This window comes from Vipera berus (genome assembly GCF_964194415.1).
Source record: "Vipera berus genome assembly, chromosome: 1".
In the NCBI taxonomy this organism is placed as follows: domain Eukaryota; kingdom Metazoa; phylum Chordata; class Lepidosauria; order Squamata; family Viperidae; genus Vipera; species Vipera berus.
In genome coordinates, this window is record NC_138202.1 from 351298065 (window position 1) to 351316854 (window position 18790).

General features: G+C 46.0%; 1 protein-coding gene across 1 annotated transcript in view; it reads right to left on the reverse strand.

Moving 5' to 3' along the window:
• Positions 1 to 15920, reverse strand: part of KSR1 (kinase suppressor of ras 1) — a 206949-nt gene extending 191029 nt beyond the window's left edge. The window contains exon 1 of the mRNA XM_081346632.1: positions 15004 to 15920. Coding sequence (XP_081202758.1) covers positions 15004 to 15297 — 294 coding nt within the window. The 5' untranslated portion in view covers positions 15298 to 15920. The remainder of the gene's footprint in view (positions 1 to 15003) is intronic.
• Between the last annotated feature and the right edge of the window lie 2870 nt (positions 15921 to 18790).

The following is an 18790-nucleotide window of genomic DNA, read 5'->3' on the forward strand; positions in this document are numbered from 1 at the left end:
TGTGGGGGGGGGTCCTTCTGAGATGTTTACCATGCCTCATTACTTCTGCAGATTCATCTGCCTCTTTCTGAATGTTGTCTAGTTTGCAATTCTTCCCTCTGTCTCCAAAGGTCATTCCCACATGTCATTACTGTAAGCCTTCGTAGGTGATTGTTTGGTGGACTGTTTTTGATTTAAGCAATGGCTTCTAGGGACAGAATGTCAAAAGAGCAGACCCATTTCCCTTGCCCTTAAGAATCTGTAAAAGCGTTTCCCACTACCCACCCAGCCCCCATTTCGAAGGAGATATGTTCCAAATCTTTCAGGCAAGCTCTGGAATTCTGGAAAAAGATGTCCTGAATTCTATGTACAGGCTACCCCAGCCGTTTTGCAAGCCATGATGCACCCTGAATGCTCCAGGATCCAGAGACAATAAATTACAGCTTTTCTACATCTTTGGAATGCAGTGTTTGCTTTCTTTTATTTGCAAGTCAGATCCCCACCTCACTGCCTACAAAGGACTTTACCACACTTGTATCTGAAGTGGGATGCTGGCGGGAGCTAGTTAGTGGCTCACCCATAAAGTGCAAGCAAGAGTTCAAGGCCTCACCAATGGTCCATATCTGCATCTACAAACATTTACCAAAATGGCAATGGTCAAACCCAGACATTCACTAAGCAGAAGACAAACAGCTGCTGATGATCCTCCTCCTCCTCTTTAATCTTTCATTACCTCTTAAGATATCAGATCTGGAATACAATACAACCCTTTGGATGATCGCTAGATGGAAGCAAAGAGACATCCAAACAACTAGCTGTTGTGCTGCCATCTGTTGGTCGGGTCTGAAAGTTCATATATGGTAACCCTATTATGACCTCATCGGCTTTGGTTTTTTTTCCCCTCCAGGCAGAGATGCACAATCCCAAACAAAGTACTCAGTTACACCCACCATCGTTTATGTTTTCTGAGAGTTATCATAAGGCCGATAGAGGGTCCAGAGACAGTTGTGTAACCAAAGATTAGGCTGCAACTGGGGCTGTGCAAGTCCGCTTTCTTCCCCAATGTGCTTTTAGTAGACACTAGGAGGCATCAGAGACATTCTCACAGGCATTGTATTCTCTATCAGCTGCAAAAGGAACAACATGAAAAAGTGGGAGGACTGGATAATCCTTCCACCAAAATTATCTCCCATATTTGTCGCATATTTGTAGGAGCCAGATGTTCTTGGAGAAATGCCAAGGTTGCTTGGTTTGGATTGTTTTGCTGGAAAGCACAAGTACTGCAAAGGAAAAAAAAATCCATCTTCCCACCAAATACTCCCAGTTGATAATTTAAGACAAAATTCAGCAACAAGGCATTTGGGGATATAGTCTGAAATACTTAAAATCAATGCACAAATTAAAATGGACTTTTTGGGGTGGGTGGGGGGTGAAGCATCAAATCATACGAGATTTCAGCATTTTTACATGAAATGAATTAATGTCTCATTGGATGTGGCATCTTGAAACTTCAACCAACATAGTAATTAAGTTTTTTCTTTTCATCCTGCCCCTCTCTCTACAACCTTGTTTCAAGCTATGAGTAAGGCAGGAAGCTTCAGAAATTATTCACCAGGTGTTGCAGATGAGACAATCCAATTAAACTACAAGTGAGAGAGGGAAAAGAAGGGACAAAGCATATTGGCACCTATATAAAGGGGTGGTGATAAGTAAATTAAACTATTATAAAACTGCTCTAAAAAGAAGATTCAGTTTACCAACCAAATCACAACCATCACAGCAATGGAAAAACCGTCCTGAAACGTTGCGCGACATCACATGACGCCGTGAGTTTGACATGTCTGATCTATCACACATCCTCGAACCACTTTCCCAATATCAATAGAAGAGTTCAGGGTTGAACTGTAGGATCCTTGGTGCTTTCTGAGCTTGGCTGTTTTCTTGCAGACATTTCATGACCCAACTAGGTAACGTGATCAGTGCCACATCACTAATATTACCTAGCTGGGTAATAAAACATCTGCTAGAAAAACAACCAACCTCACAGAACACTAAGGGCCACATTATTCAAGATGCTACAACAAAGAAGAGGGCATCCAGTGCTTTCATGTGACCAGCCATGGTCAGTTTGATAGTTTGGGTCACCACCTCCCATCTCTTTAATTAAATGGTGTCCTTTTTTGGGACTGTTATTTACTGGGATTGTGGTGATATACCATGTGCGTTGCTGGAGCAGCTAATGGCTCTTCAGTAACCCAGACTAGCTGTCTCCTGTCCTGCAATTGGCTAGCTCCAGGCAGCAAGAGTGGGTTCAAACCTATTGGCTGCCGGCTAGGGGCTAGAGCTAGACTATATATTGTGGCTGGTTGCAGCCAAGTTTCAGTACAGTTCTAGCAAGAATAAAGTATGTGTTATCCTGTACTCAGCCTCATGTCTTCCTTCCTGCACCAAAGAGCCCACTACTTAACAGTGGTGACGAAGGTGGGATCCTGTTTCGCCGATTAAGAGCTGAAGTCAACGAGGGGTTGGCAGCACACGCCGGAAGGAAGAGGCATTTTTCCCCCTCATCTAGGCCGGCTAGCAAGCCACACTAGCAGAATCCGAAGATAGCAGGAATCTGAAGGAAGAATGCCGAAGGTCGGCAAATTAAGAGAATTTGACGTGAAGCATCCGGAAGAATGGCCATCTTACCTTTCGCAAGTAGAAAACTATCTGAGAGCAAATCAGATCGCGGAGGAAGGTCTGAAGGCCGCAACGTTGCTTTGTGTGTGCGGCCCAGCAACCTTCGACTTGGCAGAGAATCTTTTTGTGCTGACGCCCATCAAAGCAGTCTCATACGCAGATCTTAAGAAGAAGCTAACCGGGCACTTCCAGCCCAAGATGTCTGAGATGGCTTGGAGATTCAAATTTGACCAACGAGTGCAGCTACCTGGGGAGACAGCTTCAGAGTTCATTGCGGGCCTAAGACAGGCTGCACGCCTTTGCAAGTTCTCAAACTTAAAAGAACGACTAAGAGACCGGCTCGTCTGTGGCCTTCAGGACAGAACGCTTCAGCAGAGACTGTTTGCTAGACCCAACGTTTTCCGAGGCACAGGACGAGGTGATGGCCGACGAAGCTGCCGGGGACGCAGTGCAGACAGTTCAGCTTACCAAACCTTCAAAAGTCAAAGAATCGGTCCATCCTGAGGTCGCCAAATGCGCCAGAGAATCGTCAGAGGAAGAAGAACCCAAAATCAACAGACTTCAAAGGCAATCCAATGCGCAACACCACAACAACCACCAGTGAGACGACGGTTACAAGGCAGTTCTCTTACCAAGATGTAAGGGGTGCGGAGGCAACCATCTTCGCACCAATTGCAGATTTCGTTCGGCCACGTGTAGAGCTTGCAGAAGAACAGGCCACATCGCGGTGGTTTGCAGAGCCCACCAGAGAGACCAGCCACCCAAACACCAGTCGGAAGAACTGACTAGGAGAGGTACTGGAGCCCAGGGTCCAGTTAGTGTGGGATTCTTCAGAAGCCGTAGAAGCGTGTGCTGCACCGGGGCTCGACGCCCCCTCAAACCCAAACTTAAGCTCTTCATAGAGCTACAAGGAGTTCCATGTAAGATGGAAATGGACTCCAGCTCTGCAGTCTCAATCATTTCACAAGACACATTTGACTTCGTGTGTAGGTGCAGTAACAATTGGGCTAAACTAAGACCCTCAGATATCATTTTAACGGATTTTCAAAACGCTCACATTAAAGTTAAGGGTGAAGCCACGTTATTGGTAAAATTTAAAGGGTTTTTGGGGCACCTAGATGTAATAGTAGTAGGGGGCCAAAGAACGAGTCTTATTGGACTTGATTGGTTTGATGCCTTAGGTATTCAGATTACTGGCATAAACCGGACACAAACTGCAGACCTCATGTCAGTGTGCGAAGAATACGCGGATGTTTTTGATTCAACCCTAGGGACAATACACAGGCCCGCCTATTTCTTTTAAGTTAGTTCCTAACATTGTTCCAATTAGGGTTAAACCTTGCAGGGTCCCCTTTGCCTTAAAACACATAATTGATTCCGAAATCGATAAGCTTGTAGAACAGGGCGTGTTACAGCCTGTTGATGGGGGGGGGAGTGGGAAACTCCTATTGTCAACCCACTGAAAGCCAACGGGGACGTTCGCATTTGCGCTGATTATAAATGCACATTAAATAAGGCCCTCAAGCAACACACTTACCCAGTCCCAGTGGTGAACCATATTTTAGCCTCCTTGCAAGGGGGAACCATTTTTGCTAAACTTGATTTAGCACAGGCCTATCAGCAATTGCCAGTTGATGAGGCCACAGCTACAGCTCAAATGATGGTGACTCACAGAGGGGCGTTCAAAGTTAAACGCTTACAGTTTGGAGTCAGTGTTGCACCGGGTTTTTTCCTAGGGATTATGGAACGGACACTTAAGGGAATCCAGGGCGTCTGCCCTTATTTTGATGATGTTCTTATTGCAGGGGCATAAGGCTCAGGGCTGTTTTGCAGAGGCTTCGCGAAGCAGGCCTCAAATTAAAAAAGAACAAGTGTAGTATTGGGGTTTCATCAACAGAATTCTTGGGGTTCCGAATTGATGCTAATGGCATTCACCCCGCTGATTCTAAAGTGAAGGCCATTAAGATGGCTCCTAGGCCCAAATCAAAAGGAGAGCTTCAAGCATTTTTGGGTCTCCTAAATTTTTATCATACATTCCTACCACATAGCAGAGCCCCTCCACAGGCTAGTTGACAAAAAAGCTCCTTGGAAATGGACTAATTTACATGAAAAAAGTTTCCAGGACTTGAAAGCACTACTGTCTGAAAAATTGACTGTAACTCATTACATAGAGTCTAAACCTGTATGTCTTGCAAGTGATGCATCTCCCTATGGGGTGGGGGCAGTCTTAAGCCACACAGAGAAAAATGGGAAACAGGTTCCTATTGCATTTTACTCAAGGACCTTGTCCTCTGCTGAGCGCAAATATGCCCAGATTGACAAAGAGGCCCTGGCCATAGTTGCTGGAATTAAAAAAATTCATGATTACTTATATGGCGGGGATTTCACTGTCTACACTGACCACAAACCTCTGTTGGGACTGTTCACAACAGACAAACAAACCCCCACATACTATCTCCAAGAATGTTGAGATGGTCTATTTTTCTGTCTGCATACAATTTTAAACTAATTCACAAACCAAGGAAGGAAATGGGCCATGCTGATGGCCTCAGCAGACTACCACTGCCACTAATGAATCCAGCTCCAGCTCCTGCTGCTAGAATACTGTCCATACAGGACATACCTGAGTTTCCCCTCCATGCAGGGGACATTGCTGCTGAAACTGCCACAGATAAAATACTTAGTAGAGTGTTGTCATGGGTATACATGGGCTGGTTGGAAAAAAGTCCAGGCTCTGAATTTCAAAGTTTTTTTCTCAGGAGACATGAGTTGTCTGCACATAAAGGGTGCATTTTATGGGGGGACAGAGTCATAATTCCCACTTCCCTAAGAGACAGGGTTTTACACTCATTACATGAAGGCCATCCAGGCATTGTCAGAATGAAAGCTTTAGCTAGAAGCTACCTTTGGTGGCCTGGCCTTAATAAGGCCATTGAGAGTCAAGTCCATGGTTGTTATACATGCCAGCAATCTAGGCCTGAAATGCCTCAGGCCCCAGTTCACAGGTGGGAGGAAACGCACACTCCCTGGTCTAGGATTCACATAGACTACACTGGGCCTTTTCAAGGGCAACTCTTCCTGATAGTAGTGGATAGCCACTCAAAATGGCTGGAAGTAATTCCAGTTCCTAATATGACTACTGCTAGGACCATCCAGGTGCTGAGAAAACTCTTTGCAACACATGGGTTGCCTGATGTCTTAGTTTCTGACAATGGGGACCAATTCACTGCTGCTGAATTTCAGGCTTTCCTTACAGCTAATCTCATCAGACATGCAACGTCTGCAACCTTTCATCCATCTTCTAATGGTCAAGCTGAACGCATGGTGAGGACAATGAAGGAGGCACTCAAGCGCATTGTCACAGGTGACTGGCATCACAGATTGGCAGATTTTTTACTCTGCCAGCATTTTACACCCTGCACAGCCACAGGTAAAAGTCCTGCAGAACTACGTTGGTGGAGGTGTTTGATTACTAAACTGGACAGGTTGCATCCAGACAGAGTGGCAGCAGAAGCCTCTCAACCAAAGCCTCCGAGGGGGCTGCACATGGGCGATTGGGTTTGGGCCAGGAACTATGGTCAAGGGAATTAACCAAATAACCAAGGCATCTAGACCCCTATCTTATCAAGTGGGGTTGGAGGGAGGGTGAGTTGTCAGAAGACACATTGATCAAGTTAGGAAAAGGTTTCCAGAATGGCCACTAAGTGAAGACTGCATCACAAGTCCCTCCCAAGGTCCTCAAACTTGCGGCCAAGCCAGCCCTCACTTGGACCACCAGGGTTTTTCCTTCTGAGCGGAGATGGAATCTGAGGAAGAACCGGGTAGCACGGGAGTGCAACATGGAACCCCTGACGAAGTGAGCCAGCCGAACTTCAGCAACTGCTGTGTCTACTCTGCCGGACAGACTGACTCTAGGGTGGGCCAACCTGGTGAGGCCAGCCAGAGCGTTTCGATTCCCCTTGACACAGGAGCACAAAGGGACATGGGTCTACCCAGCCCACTGGGTAAGCTGGTAGACCACAAAGTGATGGGAACTCCAAGACATTCCTCTAGGCCACACAAGCCTCCTGCATACCTCACAGATTACATTTTAAAATAAAAGGATGTATAGTGTTGTAAAACTTGTTACTACTAACTACAGAAACTTGTGCATTGTGAAACTGCCATTACTGCAATGTAAGCCTGTTCATTAGACGTTGTTTAATCTCATTGTAGCCACAGTGAATTTATTATTTATTATTTTTATTATTATCACCACAGTTGTATGTGAGTTGATTAATAAGTCTTGACAGCTGTCAAGACTAATCGCGGTTGTCATAGTCTGATCTAAGAGGGGAGGGGTGTTATGTACTGGGCTTGTGGTGATACACCACGTGCATTGCAGGAGCAGCTAACGGCTCTCCAGTAACCCAGACTAGCTGTCTCCTGTCCTGCAATTGGCTAGCCCCAGGCGGCAAGAGTGGGTTCAAACCTATTGGCTGCCGCCTAGGGGCTAGACTATATATTGTGGCTGGTTGCAGCCAAGTTTCAGTACAGTTCTAGCAAGAATAAAGTATGTGTTATCCTGTACTCAGCCTCGTGTCTTCCTTCCTGCACCAAAGAGCTCACTACTTAACAGGGACCTAGGAAGCACACCTTCCCCATAACAGCACCTGTCCTCTGGAGTGAGATTTCCCCCATCCCCACACCCAAGAGCTGCATGGCTCCTACTCTGTTGACATTCCAGAAGGCTATAAAGACCTGGCTATTCTCCCAGGACTTGGTCTAGGGTAGACAAACTCCCTATTATAGACTGTATGTGGTCTGGATTGCTATTTTCTAACTTACTTTGCAATTTTTATATTACTTTCATAATAGTATTCGTATTCGTTTGTGTGTGTGTGTGTGTGTGTGTGTGTTTTAGTTTGTGAGCAAACCAGAGTGAGTAGGAATTGGGGCCACAAACATCAAATCAAATAAAAAGACATATTTATCTATGACTTTCACATTATCTGACTTTGCACAAAGCATGGAACATACACTGATCCCCTGGGCTCAGTTTGCACAACACAGAGTGATGTGGAATTACAGATACTGCAAAACAACACTCCTTATCCCTGGATATTGACCACGTTGGCTGAACATGACTAAAATGAACCACAAATGGCAGGCCACAAGGTGCCCATATCAGCTCTAACATAATCCACTCAACTCCCCCCACCAAGCATCTCCAATGGACACCAATGACCTCATTTTCTTGTCTTCTCTGGTTTCTTCCAATACAAGCCAAGCACGTAATTACACAACATCACAGGATAATGTAAGGACCAAGACCGGAGAGTGAGCCCGTCTGGTGTAATGGTGAAGATAATGGGTTAGAAGCTAGGCGACCATGAATTTGAGTTCTAATCCCGCTTCGGGCACAAACCAGATGGGTGACCTCGGGCCAGTCCATCTCTCTCAAATCTAGGAAGGTGGAAGCCACTTCTGAAATCCTGCCAAGAAAACTTCAGGGGCTTGTCCAGGCAGTCATCAGGAGTCAACACCGATTTGAAGATACCAAAGAGAATAGTTATAGTTATAGTTTATTTGATTTATATACCGCCCTTCTCCTTGGTGGGACTCAGGGCGGTTCACAGGGCATACATAAGAAACACTATACAAAAATTAAAAAGAATTAAATCCATGCCCAATTAAAACAGAAGTACAGATTAAAAACAATTAAAAGCCCATAATCCCCCATCAGGCCAGACCAGCTAATTCGAACAGATGGGTCTTCAGGCCCCGACGGAAAGTTCGAAGGTCTGGTGCCATCCGGAGCTCCACCGGCAGTTGATTCCATAAAGCCGGAGCCCCCACAGAGAAGGCCCTCCCCCTGGGGGCCACCAGTCGACATTCCCTGACTGGCGGCACCCTGAGGAGGCCCTCTCTGTGGGAACGCACAGGGCGGAGGGGAGTCGATGCCGGCAGCAAGTGGTCCCTGAGGTAACCCGGACCCATGCCATGTAGGGCCTTAAAGATCGTGACCAACACCTTGAACCTCACCCGGAAGACAACTGGTAACCAATGCAGCTCGCGGAGCAAAGGTGTAACATGGGAGTACCGGGAAACTCCCAAGACAACTCTCGCGGCCGCATTCTGTACCAGTTGGAGCCTCCGAGTGGTCTTCAAGGGAAGCCCCATGTAGAGAGCATTACAGTAGTCAAGGCGAGAGGTCACGAGCGCATGAGTGACTGTACACAGGGCATCCCGGTTCAGATAGGGCCGCAACTGGCGCACCAGGCGAACCTGGGCGAAAGCCCCCCTAGTCACGGCCACTATATGCTCTTCCAAAGTAAGCCGTGAATCTAGAAGGACTCCCAAGTTGCGAGCCCTATCCACGGGGGGTAAGAGCTCACCCCCCATAGAAAGAGATGGAACATTTGGAATGTCCCGGGATGCCGGAATGCACAGCCACTCAGTCTTGTCAGGGTTGAGCTGAAGTCTGTTCCTCCCCATCCAGACCCGAACCGCCTCCAGGCAACGGGACATCACGGCGAGGGCATCACTGGGGTGGTTTGGGGTCGAAAAGAAAAGTTGGGTATCATCGGCATACTGATGATACCCCCAAAGAAAGTTACCAAAGAAAAGTTGGGCGCTCCAACAGAAAGAAGCAGAGCATGTAGAAGTCACCTATTTATACTCTAGCCCAGGAGTAGGCAACCTTGGCTTTTTTATGACTCGTGGACTTCAACTCCCAGAATTCCTGAGCCAGCCATGCTGGATCAGGAATTCTGGGAGTTGAAGTCCACGAGTCATAAAAGAGCCAAGGTTGCCTACCCCTGCAAGTTATCTGCAAACAGAACAGTGATTCCAATTCTGTGATTCTGTGTTTTCCAGCCAAAATTTATCTTGGTAGCACAACAGCCCAGCTTCCCGTGATGTAATCTTTTTAGGAAAGGCTTTCAAAGGAAAGCATCTCCGCTTGAAGATCTCCAATTAAGAGGTCACCACCTCTCTGGGTCACTGATTTCACTGCCGACCTATTCTAACAAAGAGGAACATTTCCAAATATGACACATGTTCTCTGCTGATAGTCCAGGACTGATAATGGGAATGAAGAATGTTTGTATTAGATAGCTTCTTATTACATACCGAGCAGGATAACAATAGCAAGAAAGCAGGAAAGCAAACCCTGATGGTGGCACAGGGAGTACTTGATTTATCACCCCAGTTGAGACCAGAATTTTCTTTGCTAAGCAAGGCAGTTGTTAAATGAATCGTGCCCAATTTTATGATTTTTGCCAGGGCTGTTAAGTGAATCACACAGTCATTAAGCAAATCTGGCTTCTTCAATTGACTTGGCTTGTCAGAAGCCAGATGGGAAGGTCGCAAATGGAGATCACATGGCCTTGGGACGCTGCAACTGTCATAAACACATTTATATTTATATTTATATTTATTAAATTTTTATACCGCCCTTCTCCCGAAGGACTCAGGGCGGTGTACAGGGCAATAAATATCGAAATACAAAATACAAAAGTTAAAAAAGAATTAAATAATTATGCCCAATATAATACAATAATTAAAACTATGCTAAAACCCAAACCCAAACCCCAAGCCCATCAGACCAGGCCGAATTGTTCAAATAAATAGGTTTTTAGATCGCGTCGGAAGGAGCGAAGGTCGGGGGCCATCCGGAGCTCAACTGGCAAGCGGTTCCATAGGTCTGGCGCGCCCACAGAGAAGGCCCTCTCCCTGGGGGCCACCAATCAACATTCTCTGATCGGAGGCACCCTGAGGAGGCCCACTCTGTGGGAGCGCACTGGACGGAGGGAAGTTGACGCCGGCAGCAGGTGCTGCCGTAGGTAGTCTGGACCCATGCCATGTAGGGCTTTATAGGTCATTACCAGCACCTTGAATCTCACCCGGAGGGCAACTGGCAGCCAATGCAGCTTGCGGAGCAGAGGTGTAACATGGGAGTATCGGGAGACCCCCAACACCACTCGCACGGCTGCATTCTGCACCAGTTGAAGCCTCCGAGTGGTCCTCAAGGGCAGCCCCATGTAGAGAGCATTGCAGTAGTCCAAACGAGAGGTCACGAACGCATGAGTGACTGTACGCAAGGCCAGTTGCAAAGCACCAAATTTTGATCACGTGCCCACGGGAACGCTGTGACAGTTGTTTAAATGTGTGGACCAGTCATTTTCTTCACTGCCATCATAACTTGGAACAATTGCTAAACGAATGGTTATAAGTTGAAGACTACCCACAATGCCCATTGTCTTGTTTGGGCCAACACAACCGGAGGGCGGCATATTGCCAAATCCTGGGAATAGTATACAAAATGACCACAACCAGGATCCAAACACTCAGACGGATGAATTATAAGTCACTGCGTCACACAATCTAGCCAAGATTAACTACCAACCTCACATCACATAAAAATCAAGCCCTGTCTCATTTCCACCCAAAGAAAATAAACTCTGTGAAAACCATGACATATTTGTAATATTTAATCCAGCCAGTCACTAACCCGGTCAGGGTATCTTCTCCTGACAATAAAGGATCATATTTACCAGATGAAAAAGCTGCCACTCTAATAAAATGGGGATCCCTGCGTACTTTCTACATTTTTGTTTGGGTGATCTTGTAAGTTCTTAATACTAAAAGAATACTGAGGATGATTTAATATGCAAATAAACCTTTCCCTATTGTTTGAGCGTGAGAAAGGAGTTGAGGAGTGTGCAGGTAAACCATCAGTTAAGGATGCCATGCTGCTCAATCTTAATGGAGAGTTTACAACAACACACCCTTGCCTGTCTAGCCCTCCAGCTCTTTTTCTTGGAGGACTGACAGGTAAGACTGCTGACCTGCTGCTTAAGTTTCCAAAGTAAGCTTACCCTGCTATTGACCTGGTTAAGCATGCCAGGCTAATCCAGGCTGGGGGAGGGGGGAGGGGGGAGGGAGAAAGGGAGGTGGGCAAGGGGGTTGTGCAAGTTCAGAAGTGTGAGCATCAGGAAGTGCTAATTGGATAAATTGCAAAACTGAGGTGCCCCTCTGGAATGAAGGTTTTGCAGACGATTGTCTGGTTTGCCTTGAGGGCATGAAGAAAAAAAATAATTTCAACAGACTTTAGCACAGTCTTCTTGCACTTTGCTCATTTATTTAAGAGCAGTTAATATCCTTTTACCTTTTGGAATTTGGAAGTGAGGGTTGGGATGCTTTGACGTGACAAACTTAACACCCAAACCAAAATAAACCCTGTTGTTCTTCATGGATAGAAGGATACACTTATCTATAAAAAAGCAAAGACTCTGTAACTCAAACGTGACCCCAGGTGATCCCTATTTATAGTAATTATCTTGACACCCGTATGAAAATCTTTCCCTTCTTTCAGAATTTTCTTTCAATTTTCTATTTAAGCCCACAACCTTGGATAATAATGGACCAGGCTCCTTCCTATCTATGTATCAAATAGGCCCAACCCTACCCTAACTTGTTAACTCCGAACATTTTAACCTTACTGTAACTGTCACAATGGAGGACAAACCGGCAGAAGACTAGCAGAGCAAATCCACAAATGCCAACTAACAACCGGAAGACATGATGAAAACTCTTTAATTGCACAACACAACTGTGAACATCCAAAAACTCTAGGGAATTTGTGGAAGCCTAATACTCAGACAAATCAGCCACTAATAAGCACACAAGATAACCTACATTCACACACTATTCAAGAAAGACAATCAAAAAGCTAACAAAGAAATAAAATGACCAAAACACCTCTTGGCCAGCAATCAACACCTGAATAAACAGGGATTAACACCAGGATTAATACCAGACCCACAATCAAGCAGTAAACAATGCCCTAATCAAGGAACTACCAGCTCAGACAAACACCAAGAAGAAAACAACACTCCCACCTATACCAACAAGCCAAGTCATCATGTATAAAGAAAGAGCAAACCCCACTCCCTTTTAACACTGAAGAGGTTACCTAGTTGGGTAATAAAATGTCTGCAAGAAAACAACCAAGCTTAGAAAGCACCAAGGACCCCACTTAACTTTTTCTTCTGAGATCAGCCAAGGTGCCAGACTAACGTTAACCATGTTCACTCAACCCACTTTTCAGAATTTGCACAGCCCCACTATACAGGTAGGCCTCGACTTACAACAATTTGCTTAGTGACCATTCCAAGTTACAAGAGCACTGAAAAAGTGACTTATGACCATTTTTCACACTTATGACCGTTGCAGCATCCCCATGGTCATGTGATTTACATTCGGATGCTTGATAACTCACATTTATGACGATTGCACTGTCCCGGGATCACGTGATCGCCTTGTGCGACCTTCTGACAAGCAAAGTCCATGGGGAAACCAGATTCACTCAACAACCTTGTTACTAATTTAACAACTGCAGTGATTCGCTGGACAAATGTGGCAAGAAAAGTCGTAAAAAGGGGCAAAACTCACTTGACAAATTTCTCACTTAGCAACATAAATTTTGTGTTCAATTGTGGTTGTTAAGTAGAGGACTATCGGTGCCACAAATCACCAACATAGGCTGGGATTACATGTTAAAATATGGTTGGTTGGTTTGGTTCAGCATATTATGTAAATACAGAGAACACGAAAAAAAAACAGGAGCTAATTTTGTTCAAACCCCCTCCACCTCTAACAAATAAATGCACCCCAAGATGCCAGAGTGTATATCCTGTCTCAGCAAAAGCCATCAAGGGGAGTCAAAACTATCCAAGCAAAAACAGGGCAGAGGAATCCCCTCCCTTAAAAAAACCCTATTGTTGCAGGAAGATAAGTCACTTATCTCCACCCCTCTACAAGTCAAAAAGAGACTATTTCCTTTCCTTGCAGCATGGAATGCATTGAGACACTCCGTTATATACACATTCCTTTTTTTTTCTTCCAGAAGAATTTATAAAAGCATTTATAAAAATAAGCCAGTTTAGGAAAGATTGGCAAAAAGCCATTTGGATCTGTCTCTTGGGAGTTTCTCTATTATCAAGTGTTTTCTGTTGTTTAGGCTGCTTGATCGGTTGCTTGGAGGAATTTATTTTCAGGCAAAATAAGAAGGGGGGGTGGCGTCTATAAACCAACACGCTTCAATAAACAGCAATATACACTGAAATTGAGAATATAACACCTCTTTACTGCAAGGAGATTTACCTTTCCACAACAGGTGGGAAAAGACTGAAGGGGAAATCGATTCTCCAGGAACGGGGATCTATAATTTCCATGGGGGCAGGGGAAGAATGATTTACTGGATGATGGCAATATAAATTAACTCATCCATACAGGAGAAAGATGGGCGAGCCCAATGGGTTAGGTTAAAATAGGACTGGATGAGGCTGACTCCTCAACGTGTGGCCCGAACTCAGATCCCTGGCTCAGTATGTCTTGTGAACTCAGCGCATTGGATGAATTCAGTTAGCCATGGTTAGGTCAACCAAGGATTTAGTATGCCTTGCCAAAGCAGCCAAAGAGAATAAGATCAGCCCGCAATTACAGCCAAAGAAAACAACATCAGTCGCACTAAGGAAAACAGTAGCAGTTACCGCTGGGTAAATGGCTCCCGTTCCCAGGAAAGTGAAGATATTTTTTTTAAAATAAATAAATAAATAAATCCGGGTAAACTATGTTGGAGAGGGGGGGCGTAATTAAATCAGATACAACCTTCCAGAGAGATCCAAACGCGCTCGTACATTACTGTCTTAACGCCTTTTCGATTCGTTAAGGACAAAACCCAAGTATGCTTCCATCCCCGTCCTTTTTCGCTCATCACCTCCACTAGTCGCAAGAAACCACGCGCAACGTGCCTCTTTGGGCATCTACTTAAGCAACCGTCTTCCAAAATTGGCTTTATTGAAGAGTTCTTTTGAGGGGAGGGAGGGGTTATCTCCTTAAGTAGCCTCATGACTCCCCAACCTGAAGTAGGTATCCCTCCCCCCCCCTCAAAAGAACTCTTCAATAAACCAATTTTGGAAGACGGTTCGGTTTGCTTGAGAAAGACAGGGAAAGTTTACCACCACCCGCCGCACATCTCCACATTTCTGGGGGGAAAAAACCTCCGTGGGGAGGAAGCTGGAGGGGATCGGACACCCACCCCACCCATCAACCCCACTCAAAAATAATAATAATAATAATAATAATCCCTCCGGCTGCTTCCCAAAGCAGGACCAAGGGAGGCGAGCTGCAAAGCTCCGAGGAACCTCCAGGGGGCAGCCAGGAGCCAGGGAAAAAGGCAGGCGCTTTGCTGCGCCCTGGTGATGGTGGGGATCTTTGCAAGCGAGACGCCGAGGGGCTACCCCGGGGGCGCCCTTCGCGGCGGGTGGGGCAGAGGGGGCGCCTCGCTCTGCTTACCTCCAGGGTGCGGATCTCCTGCTGCGTGAGGTCGTTGGATGCGGCGCACTTGGTGCGGAGCCCCTGCAGGCTGGAGAGCGAGATGTCGATGAGGTCCTGAAGCTGCCCGCATTGCTGAAGCGCGTAGCCGGCTCGGCCCAGCCCGGCTGCCGGGGATCGCCGGCAGCCACTGCCACTAACGCCACCACCGCCGCCTCCTCCTCCTCCTCCTCCTCCAGCTGCTGTCCCGTCGCCGCCTTCCCTCCTCTCGACCATCTTCTGGGCACCTCCACGCGCGACCGTGGCTCTATCCATGTCTCGGCATCAGGGCGGCTGCTGCGAGAGGGCTGCCCTGCGCCGGAGCGAGCGAGGGAGAGAGGGCGGGCAGGAGGGAGGGAGGGAGGGAGGAAAGGAAGGGCTCTGGCCCGGCTCCGGCTGCCCCTTCGAGTCCGAGGGAAACGATCGGGGCTGGAGCTTTGCAGCGCCGCCGCCGCCGCTTTTATTGCCTCGGCCGCTTGCTCAGCGCCCGGGAAGATGCCCCCTTCGAGTTCATCGGGGCATCCGCGTTAAAAGGAACGGAGGGCACCGCTTGCACATCGCGGAGACCTAGCAAGGAAAGGAGGGGGGGGGTAAAAATTGTTTTTGTGTATGTGTGCGTGTGTGTGTGTGTGTGTGGGAGGGGGGGGGGTTAAGAACAGCAAAATAATTGCTTAGCCGCCGCCGCTGCTGCTGCTGCAAACTCGCCCCGTCTGGCTTTCTCTCCTCAAGGCTTCTTTTCTTTTTTTCTTTTTTTTAAAATTATTTAAATAAATATATAAATGAATCCCTCTATCAGCTGGCGCCAGGTCAAAGCCGACTGGGATGCTGGGAGTTGTAGTTTTAATGGGAGAGGGAGGAACGGCTAGGCCCCGCCTCCCCCCTCTCTCTCCCCGCCTCCCGCGTCCTCCTTCTCCGCCCACTTTGTGAGTCTGCAAACCAAAACAGTCCGCAGCATTGCGAGCCTGCCTGGGCGCGACATTATAGTAAAGGCCCGTTACATTGGGGGGGCGTCGGAAGTGGTTTTGGAGGCGGAAAAGTGCCCCCCCAGTCCTGTAAGCTCCCTTTGGTCGGCCCCTCCCCTGCCAGCTTAGTCTACCTTACACAATTGTGTTGTGATGGGAGAAAAATAAGTTTTGTACTGCATTTAGTGATAAGCACATAACTAAACAGATAGAAGTAATACAGGGGTTGACCAACCTTGGCAACTTTTAAGAGTCGCGGACTTCAATTTCCAGAATTCTACAGCCAGTCAGGCAGGCTGGCTGGAGAATTCTGGGAATTGAAGTCCACGCCTCTTAAAATTGCCAAGGTTGGATACCGTTTTTTTACTACCGATAGGCCAGTCTGAAGTTTAAACTTTTCCTCTGCTGCGAAGCAGTGGTTGGCTTTCAGCCCACCAGCTTTGATTCATTCTACATTTCCAGTTTCACATGACACAATGAATCATAAACTTGGATGTCTAGCTTGGCTCTTTAATTTGTGGTTCAATGTCTAGTGCAATCCCTGGCACCCAGGTCCATTCAGCAAACCATGGTTTAGTTAACCAAAGAACAATGTGTTTGTTTTTATTTTTATTTTTTTAATTTGTAGCCTGCTTTTCTTCCTGGAGGTCAAAGCAGCTTGCAACGAGAGGCTTCTTTCATTTTATCAGATGATATGTTGTCGAACACAGTCTTTCAGTTTTGTGGGGTCCACCCCATGGTTTTCTCAGCTGTTTTTCACAAAACTGTAACTAGGCACATGGGCTGGTTTTACACAACTCATGCTAAGCTCAAAGGTGGTTGACCAACGTGTGACTCAGTGTGCTATGGAAATATAGCACTTGTATGATTGATTTATGGTTTGCTGTGTTATGCAAATCCAGGAAACAAGACTTCTCAGAAGCTAGCAGAAGAGCAGTAATACCCCACATGACACAACTAGGATAACTGGATGATGTGATATGCAAAGTCTTTGTACATTAAAGCAAAATGTGTACACGTAGCCCAAAATTTCTATTGCTAAGCGAGATAATTGTTAAGTGAGTTTTGCCCCATTTTTTTTACCTTTCTTGCCACAGTCAAGTGAATCACTGCAATTGTTTAGTAATAGGGTTGTTAAGTGAATCTGGCTTCTCCCCACTGGCTTTGTCAGAAGGTTGCAAAAGGTGATCACGTGAACCTGGAACGCTGCAGCTGTCATAAATGTGAATTAGTGGCCAAGCATCCGAATTTTGATCACATGACCGTGGGGCTGCTGTAACAGTCGTAAGTGTGAAAAATGGTCATATGCCATTTTTTTTCAGTGCTGTTGCAACTTTGAATGGTTACTTTGTTTCTGTATGGCATTCAGGGCTTCTGTTCAGACAGGACCCTTGACATGTAGACTTCGACTCCCAGAATTCCCCAGGCTGGCAGATTCTGGGACTTTTAAAGATGCCAAAGTTGAGAAACATTGGCTTTAGAGTCTCATGTGGTTGTGGATTCCATATCCAGACCATAATGTTCTCTGTGGGCGTTCTCTGTGGGCGCGCCAGACCTATGGAACCGCTTGCCGGTTGAGCTCCGGATGGCCCCCGACCTTCGCTCCTTCCGGCGCGATTTAAAAACTTATTTATTTGAACAATCTGGCCTGGTTTGATGGGTTTGGGGTTGGATCTAATTTTAACATAGTTTTAATCATTGTATTATATTGGGCATGATTATTTAATTCTTTTAACTTCTTTTAACTTTTGTATTTATATTCTGATATTTATTGCCCTGTACACCGCCCTGAGTCCTTCGGGAGAAGGGCGGTATAAAAATTTAATAAAACTAAACTAAACTAAACTAAATGGGGTCTTGCCGATACATTGTTCAATGTTCAATTTGCAATCAGTGGAATGCTTGCATTAGCCGTGTAAGGTAGGCAAGATTAGGGACCAAGAGTTGCTAGGAGTCGCGAAGGTGATTTAGTGAGCTTTGAATGTTGTAGCAAAATATTTAAAGCCTATTAAAGCATTTCTCTATTTTAACATGTACCGAACACAATCAAGGCAGAGTTGTTTTGAGGTTCTTATTCTTTCCACTTCACTGGAAATCAATCATATGTTTTGTAATGGCTAAGCATCCTCCTTCTTTTCTCTAGTCAAACCACATTTCATCATAGCATGGTTGAAACATGATTAGCTAGTTTGTGCTTCTGGGTGTCATCTTCAAACCACTTCTGTCAAGATTAAGATGGTGGCTATGACTGAACCCTCGCCCTTTTTTAATGGGGTCCTGGCCACCATCTTGACTTTTTGGATGCCTTCCAGACACCCTGGCTGAGTTCACACACACTTTTGCTGTGTTTACAGAACAAGCTTAATGGGGTTTTCACACGACTACTGCAGCATCCCCATGGTCATGTGATCAAAATTTGGACACTTGGCAACTGGCTTATATTTATGACGGTCACAATGTCCTGGGGTCATCACCTTCTGATTAGCAAAGTCAATGGAGAAGCCAGATTCACTTTTTACTAACTTAACAACTGTAGTGATTCCCTTAACAGCTGTGGCCAGAAAGGTTGTAAAGTGGAGCAAACTATCTTACTCAGCAACAGAAATTTTGGGCTCAATTGTGGTCATAGGTCAAGGACTACCTGTATGTTGGGCAAACTTTAGTCTATCTCGTTGATTTATGATTTAACAGATTATGTGACCCTCCCAATTGAATTCATTCAGTAACCTTCCCCTCCCCCACTTCAAAAAAAATCCCATGTTAGGCCAACCCATCTGCTGAGCCCCAAATAAAGCACCTAGGATTAG